Here is an 8,282-nt window from a genome sequence, read left to right as displayed (position 1 = left end):
GGCAATGGGTGTCCTAGTGTTTTTGTGAGCGTCTCTGTATTCCGAGTGTGTGCTTGCGTTTTCCTGGGGGTCTGCAGCCTGACACGGGCTCCATTCCTGCCACTTGTCCTAAGCGGGCCTGCGTGGGCACGCCCGTGTACTGTCCTGTTGGGGAACGTGTGCTAATCGTGCGCAGGTACCCGTCTAGCCAAGAGTGCGCTGGGGTGCGTGAGCGGGCTTCCGGGCGCCGCAGTAGTGGGGGGCGGCCCTGCGAGGGGCGGGGGTCACCGGGACTGGCCGGCGCCGGCCCCGTGCGCACAAGGCGGGGGCGGGGGCGGGGGCCGCGCGGAGGGGGGGGGGAGGCGGTACGAAAAGGGCGGCGCGCGCGGCGGCGGCGGCAGCTCCTCGGCGGCGGCGGTGGAGAGCAGTGCGCAGCCCGGTGCAGCCCTGGCTTTCCCCTCGCCGCGCGCCCGCGCCCCCTTCAGCGTCCGCAACCAGAAGCCCAGCGCAGCTCCAGGAGCCGGATCTGCGCCCGCGCCGCTCCCGGGACCGCGACCCCGGCCGCCCCGCGATGACCGCGACCGAAGCCCTCCTGCGCGTCCTCTTGCTCCTGCTGGCTACCGGCCACAGCACTCATGGTGAGACCCCCGGCGGCCTGGCTCGCGCCCCCTCTGGGGAAGCCTGCGATGCCCCGCCAGCCGCCCCGTGCCCCGCGCGCCCCGTCCCAAGCGCCCCAACTCCCGCTCGCCTGTCCCGCCTAACCCTAAGCCTCGCGCGGTGCCTGCCTTACCTTCCCCGCCACCCTTGCGTGCCAAGCCCGGCCCTGGGGTCCCCAGGGGGCAGGGGAGGTGTGGGACCCCAGCCCCTATCAACCCTGCAGAAGTGGCGTTCGGAGGGGTGTCGTTGCGCGGATTAAGGAGGTATGAAAAAAACGAGGCGATGCTGGGAGGTCTTGTGTAAAAATGCTCTGGGGTGCAACTTTGGGGGTGTCCCTGAGTGCGTTTTCGGGAATAGGTTTGGGGGACCCTGGAGGGCTGACTTTGCCGTAGCCCCCAATTCCCAACAGGAGCACAGTCTGAGCCCTTCCTGCGTGGCGCGTTTATCTAGGTGAGGGGCTGCGACGCTTCTGTCTGCAGCGGCCATCTGTTTCTGGCAGCGGGAGAGTTGCCCCCTTCCCGCAGCGCCCCCCCCCAACTGCGCCAGTGCTGGCAGAGGGGCTGTCTGGAAGGCTGGTTGAGTAAATGCATACAGTAGGTGCCTATTAAAGCGTCCCTTAACAGTGTTGGAATCTCAGCCGCTCTGCAAAGCTCTTGCGTCGTTCTTTTACCTTGAAGTGCGGGGTAGGGGGATGGGGGAGATCTGACTTGATTGCTTGGTTTAACTGGGATTAACCTAAAAAAAAAAATCCAGACGTTTTACCTGTGACCCGGCCAGGTGAACCTGTCTGGGTTTTCCCAGAGCTGAACACCTCAAAATCTGCTCCCCCTTTTATCTCTCTTTGTAAAACTAAGGATTTGACTGAATGCCTAAAGGTCAAAGGTTTTCCCTGTTACTCTCCCCATCCCCACTTTTAGAGGATTGGAGGTTTCCTATTTTCTATGGGAAAAAGGTGTCTGTGTTGATTTTAGGGAAGAAAGAGTGTACTGTGGTCATCCCATAGCTAGGAACATGGCAGGGCATTTTTATCCATCCACAGATGAGAGGTGCCTACTGTGTGCCACATCGGTAGGACCCAAGAGGGTCATATTACCCATCTGGGGGGGGGCAGTTGGTCATTTGAGAGATGATGGGCTTTGCCTTGCTCCCAGGGCCTTGTGGGGTGAATTGTGTAACCTTTTTTTTGTGCCTCAGGAGCTGAATGCTTCCCGGCCTGCGACCCTAAAAATGGATTCTGTGAGGATGACAATGTTTGCAGGTAATGGACGCAGCTCGTGGGGCTGGGGCAGAGTAATGGGGAGTTGGGTGAAAAATGGATGCCTTGGCCACAAAACTGCGTCACAGCTTCCTCACTCCTGCAGAAAACTGGTGGGGGGAGAGAGGAGAAGAAAGGAGGTGGGGGGGGGGTGGAGAGCCTGGTGCAGGGTGAGACCACTGCGGTCCACTGCGGCAAAATGCAGTTCTCCTGTGCTCTTGGGGTCCCCTCTGTGCCTGCCCCTCAGTGCGTTCTCTGAGTTTTCTGTTCAAGTGATTGGTGTTTGCTTCCAGGACCCCTGGCCTGCCACTATATAGAGACCCCCAAGGGCTGCTGGTTCTACAGAAAGCAGCCTGCCTTAGCCCTCTCCGAACCCCTTCCCCTCTCATATGTCCCCATCTTTCTCCCTGTCCCCCCACCCCCTACAGGTGCCAGCCTGGTTGGCAGGGTCCCCTGTGTGACCAGTGTGTGACCTCTCCTGGCTGCGTTAATGGACTCTGCGAAGAACCCTGGCAGTGCATTTGCAAGGACGGCTGGGATGGGAAACTCTGCGACATAGGTGGGGACTCGCCCTTACCTGCCATCACACCATCACTCTGCTCTCTGACCTCCCCCAACCGCATATGCCTCCCCTCCCCTTTGGGCAGGACTTTTTGGGGCACAACTAGGGCCCTTTCTTGTAAGGGTCTGTCTGTGTGTATGTGTACTCCCTGCTGGTGCTGAATACCTACTCAAAGGTAGGGACTTAATTTTGCTCACCTCTGCATCCCTAGCACATTCAGAGATGGGGGTAGGGGGGCTCGGGGCTGCCTGTTGAATAAAGTGTCACAAAATAAACACACACCACACACATTGCCAAGTGGAGCAGTGGGACCACAGACTCAGGTGACCTATGTAGATCCCTGAAGTACTGAGATGGGAAAGGGTCTGGAGATTGGGGATCTCAGGACTTAGATGCCAGAAAAGAAGGGGAGCAAACAAACAAATGGGAGAGGGTGGTGCTAAGCGTGGTGGTGGTGGTGGTGGTGGTGGTGGTGGGGAGCAGGAGCTGAGTGAGGACAGGGCTGGGGGGGGTTAGGTGTGAGAAAGGCTGAGGGTGGGAGAGGCTGAGAAAGGGTTAAAGTGCAGATTGGTGTTAGCTGTTGATTTCATTAATTTATTCGATCTTTGTCATTCATTCCTCCCACCCCCTCAGCAATTGAGAGCTAGCTTTGTCAGGCTGCAAAAAATGTTCATCGCAACCCCCGTTCTCATTTGGCAAAACCTGCCCCAAAGTCCAGGCAAACTGACTTCTAGAATAATCTCCCAGCAGTAGCCTCTCTCCCCAACATTAACAAAGACCGTAGGTACAAATAGGGAAACTGAGGCCCAGAGAAGCAAAAGGGGCTTCCATCTTAAATTGTCTCTGGTCCTTACTCCCCCTCCCCCTAATACGGTGCAAGATTCCTTCTGTAACTGACTCATGCTCACTCAGGGCCACAGCTCTGCAACCCCTCCGAGCAGCAGCAGCAGCTCTGAGCTGCTTGGGCATCCAGGACATCCCAGAAAAGCCACCTTTTGGGATCAGGGATAGGCTTTTAGCCTGAAGCCTACCCTCTTTGGTAACTAAACACAGAACACCACTGCTGGAGTTTTCCAGACAAAAGACTGTCTCCACAAGGCCCTCGGTATATTCTCTCCCCACCAGGTTGACAAAGGCTGCCTGCCTGGGGATGGATGGAGAGTCTGGGGTCCGGCAAGAGAATAGCTGCTGGGTAATTTCGCAAGCCGAGGACACAGCTGCTGTCCCAGCATAGACCCCCCCCCCCCACCAGCCTTCTTCTTGCAGCAGCTGAATGCACCCCAGCTTTGGGGTCTGAGGCTCAGAAGAGCTGGTACTCAGCTCACCAGGCCTGGCATTTTAGGGAAAGGAGCAGGGCCAGGCCAGGGGTGGCCGCACCTCTTTAGGTTAAATTTAAGATTTTGAGTGACAGGAGAGCCAGGGGCAGAGAATTAGGGGCCGGCAGTGGTGGCTTGGTGTGCTAATGCTTTGCCGGTGCTATCCCAGAAAGATAAATCCTCTTTATGTTTCCTGGCTCCCATGGAGAGCCCATCAGCGTGGTGCTCAGGCTTTCCCTAGTTGATGGATTGCAGTCTCCCCTCCACCAGGGCGAGGATCTCTTTGAAAAAGGGAAAATATCTACACACTGGAGGGATCCTCCTCCCCTCCAGCCTGTCCCCCTACCCCTAGGGCTGCCTTCACTTGCTGAGTCTCTAGCCTGCCTGGGCTTTTTACAGTACAAGTTATAGAAAACCCTCAGGGATCAGCTAGGGATAGCCATTCCTTTTGTAAGGAGGGAAACTGAGGCACAGAGTAGGGAGTAGCTGAACTGTGCTGTCACATAGCAGCAGATTGGAACAGCCACTGGAAAGATCCCTTCCTGGCCCTGCTGGGGGTCTCCTTCATCAGAGAACACCTGACCTAGACCCCTTTGTTCAATTCATCCCAGGCTTGCTGATCCCGAATAACGAATAACGGAGTGAGTGTAACAGGAGGTATTAAAAGACAGTGGAAATATACCAGTGTTCATGGAAACCCACATGGACAGGAGAGTGCTGAATAATAGTTCTAATTTTCCAGCCTTCAAATGATCCTTTTATCCTGGACCCCTTTAGTTCAGAACCTGACAGTAGAAAGATCACAGGGTGGGAGACGCAATGCTGGGGCTAAATCACACCCCAGAAGGATGTTTGGGGGAAAAGTGTAAAGAGCGTGTGTGTGTGTGTGTGTGTGTGTGTGTGTGTGTGTGTGTTTCCAAGTGTCAAGTGTCAGTCTGGCCTAGATCCCCCGTGGTAAAGACTCCCCTCTCCCTAAGCATGGTAAGCCGGGTGGGAGGAGACAGGCCTTAGGGTATCTCAGCTTGCCTCGCTGTTTTTAGTGAGGGGCATGGTGTCTGCAGTAAAGGTCATGAGCAATTGCAGCACTTAAGGGGTGCCAGGACAAGGGTGCAGCTGTCTGTGTTGAATGTTGGTGACTGTTGCTTTCTGACGTGTGACGTGACACAAGTAAACTACTTTAGTTTCCCAACCCTCAGCTTATTCACGTCCTGGTTTTGGGGGGCTGGGGAAGTCACTGTACCTTCTTACTGTGAACCCCACTTGATAGCCACAAGCAGAGCCATTTGGGGTCCCTTTCACATTGGCCTTTGGAGGGAAAGCTAAGGTCTGTTTTTTCTCTGCCCACCCCCGCCCCCAGGTGTCCAGGCTTGCACCTCAACCCCCTGTGCCAACAACGGAACCTGCATGAACCTCAGTGATGGTGACTATGAGTGCTCCTGCATCCCTGGGTACTCTGGAAAGGACTGCCAGAAAAAGGATGGGCCCTGTGTGATCAATGGGTAAATATCTTTCCTCACCCTGTGGGATCAAATCAATGCTGCTTTTGAGGTCTGCTTCTCACCCCTAAAGATCCTTTCAGCCTGACCCTGTTGGACCTGTCCATGACAAAAGAAGTAAGTGCTCCTGGCAACCCCGGGCAGTGGGGGGGATGCTGCTCTGATGGGCCATTATGAAGGGAGGAATGCATCATTTCCATAATTTTTCAAATGATCCTGAAGGCAATTTCATATTCCCCTGGTGTTGCCAAGTCCTGATGTGTGTGAATAACAGTAGATTGGGGTAGGGAAAGAAACTCAGAGCTGCATTAATTTTTGTAAAGGCAACATGGTGAGGGATCAGAGTTCAGCAGAGCCAGGGTGTTTGTGAAACCCATTTACCATGTTGCAGGGGGCTGTTGGTTTGGGGACCTTGTGGGCACTGCAGTTGAATTTTGTGGGATGTCTGGGGAGGGAGCTGCCAGGTTGAGGAGGTGAGGAGAGAGGGGAGGGGGCTCCAGGACTCCTGGCCAAGCAGAACTTTCTAGCAGCTCAGCCACAGAAGGTCCTTAGGTCCTTATGTGTATAGCTGTGCAGAGCCCTGTACTTCTCACCCTTGGATGGGTCTTACACTGAGGCCAGAGGGGATGGCCACAGAGGCAGAGTCCAACTTCAAGAACCCAAAGGAGGGAACTCAGTCCTGGGTTACAGCTGGGGGCTATGGTGTCCTTCCAAAATGAGCTCATCTTGCCTCTGCTTCTAAGATGGCAAAGAGAACCCAGGAACCTGCAGAAGCTGCAAACAAACATGACCTTGCACTCTAAAGATTAGTATATAGAAGGGGGTCAGTCTAAGAGGTGACAACTGAAGCCTATTGCTACTTATTGGCAAGAAGGAAAAACAAACAAAAAATCAGATGAAACCTTTAAAATACTTTGCTGTTTTCACTAAGAGACTTGAATCAGTCTGTCAAAATAGAGCCCCAGGTCCGTGAAATTCCTTCAGAGCTCAGCTGCAACTCAGCCTGGGCCCCTGAGCAGCAATGCTGATTTCTTGTGTTTACAGCCCCTTTCTTCCCTGGAGTTTGGGCATTTATCAGATGACAAAGGGCTTGCTCCTTTAACAGCACTTACATTAAATGCTCCATGTGCTCTGGTTTGCAAGCTGCACTTGGGTGAATGGCCCACTGTTAAACAGCCCCTAACAGACACCGCATGCCAGCATAGACAGAACCCATATTTCTTTCACTCGGAGAGTCCCCAAGGGCTTCCTTCACAATAGCCAGTAGTCCCACTCCTCTGGAAATAAAAATAATAATGGGGGTGGGGTGGGTTGAAGACATAACCTCCAGCAAGGGCAGCAGATCCATCTGGGAAATTGTGAGAGATGCTCCTCCCTGCTTGGTTCTGCCTCAGCAGCCTGGGGTCTGAGCTAAGGGAGGAGTCTTGCTCCAGACTTGAACTGTCACTTGATGATTCCTCTGCCAGGCTCAGTTTCCCCATCTGCCTAGTGACTAACCATCAGTCTTCTGTTCTGGCCAGTGAGATGAAGTAAGAGGTGGGAGAGGATGTGGGCTTCCCGGTATGGGAGGTCAGGTGCATTCCATATTGGCATCATGATAGGGTGAGGTGTGTACCCCATCCTTGAGCCCTCACAGTCAGAGTTTTAGTCCCAGGTGTGTTCCTGGCTGGCATTCTCCAGGTGCATTCCCTCACCTGACCTGTTGGGAGCACCGCCCTTTTCACCTTGCAACAAGAGGAGCCAAACCTCTGCCTCTCCCTCCCTCCCCCTGCAGCCCTGTCCTAGCCCAGCCCCCAGGGCCCTTTACCTTGTCCATTGTGTTGCAGTTCTCCCTGCCAGCATGGAGGCACCTGCGTGGATGACGAGGGCCAGGCTTCCCACGCCTCCTGCTTGTGCCCCCCTGGCTTCTCAGGCAACTTCTGCGAGATCGTGGCCAACAGCTGCACCCCCAACCCGTGTGAGAATGCCGGGGTCTGCACCGACATCGGGGGCGACTTCCGCTGCCGCTGCCCAGCTGGCTTCATCGACAAGACTTGCAGCCGCTCCGTGACCAACTGTGCCAGCAGCCCATGCCAGAACGGGGGCACCTGCCTGCAGCACACCCAGGTGAGCTACGAGTGTCTGTGCAAGCCCCCGTTCACGGGTCCCACCTGCGTGAAGAAGCGTGGGGCGAGCCCCCCGCAGGTCACCCACCTGCCCAGCAGCTACGGGCTCACCTACCGCTTGACCCCCGGGGTGCACGAGCTGCCAGTGCCGCAGCCCGAGCACCGCATCCTCAAGGTATCCATGAAAGAGCTCAACAAGAGTACCCCTCTCCTCACCGAGGGCCAGGCCATCTGCTTCACCATCCTCGGCGTGCTCACCAGCCTGGTGGTGCTGGGCACCGTGGGCATCGTCTTTCTCAACAAGTGTGAGGCCTGGGTGTCCAACCTGCGCTACAACCACATGCTACGCAAGAAGAAGAACCTGCTGCTTCAGTACAACAGTGGCGAGGAGCTGGCGGTCAACATCATCTTCCCGGAGAAGATCGACATGACCACCTTCAGCAAGGAGGCTGGCGAGGAGGAGATCTAGGCAGCGTTCCCATGGGCCCCTCTATATTCTCGGGGTTCCGCAGAGCTCACTATACGCGGTCTGTGCTAATCTTTGTGGTGGAGCTTGCTATCTTTTGTGTTGAATCTGGTGAACGCTATGCTTACATATATTGTCTTTGTGTTGCTGTGTGACAAACGCTATGCTAAAAGAATCCTCTTTCTCTCTTATTAATGCATGATCACAAATAACAATGAGAATAATAAGAATTTCATCTTTAAACAAGTAAAAGAAATAAGTATGTTATTCTAAACTCTAAATATCAAATATCAAAAAAATAATCAAAAGACAAAAAAAAAACAAGGTAACAGAACCAGGACTCTGGTGCCCGACGCCTCTCTTCCAGGGGTCTCGGCTACAGGGTCCTTGCTGAAACCGCAATGAGTTCTGAGCATGACCACCCACTGTGAAAGGGCTAAAATCTC

General features: G+C 54.7%; 1 protein-coding gene across 3 annotated transcripts; it reads left to right on the top strand.

The window, feature by feature from the left end:
- Positions 1-383: 383 nt before the first annotated feature.
- Positions 384-7,967, top strand: Dlk1 (delta like non-canonical Notch ligand 1). 3 transcript variants are annotated; one of them, XM_074067150.1, is made up of 6 exons: positions 384-617; positions 1,831-1,894; positions 2,320-2,450; positions 5,127-5,268; positions 7,092-7,371; positions 7,597-7,967. In XM_074067150.1, exons 1-6 carry the CDS (start codon positions 551-553, stop codon positions 7,837-7,839), a joined length of 927 nt encoding a protein of 308 aa, XP_073923251.1. In that variant the 5' UTR covers positions 384-550; the 3' UTR covers positions 7,840-7,967. The 3 variants fall into 3 exon arrangements, with proteins under 3 accessions (XP_073923251.1, XP_020044072.1, XP_020044070.1); XM_020188483.2 differs by having other exon boundaries at positions 7,591-7,967; XM_020188481.2 differs by having other exon boundaries at positions 7,092-7,967.
- The last annotated feature ends 315 nt before the right edge of the window (positions 7,968-8,282 follow it).

The sequence above is a fragment of the Castor canadensis genome, chromosome 3 (genome assembly GCF_047511655.1).
Source record: "Castor canadensis chromosome 3, mCasCan1.hap1v2, whole genome shotgun sequence".
Lineage (NCBI taxonomy): Eukaryota > Metazoa > Chordata > Mammalia > Rodentia > Castoridae > Castor > Castor canadensis.
Note: the sequence above shows the minus strand (reverse complement) of the source record. Positions and strands in the feature narration are given on the sequence as shown.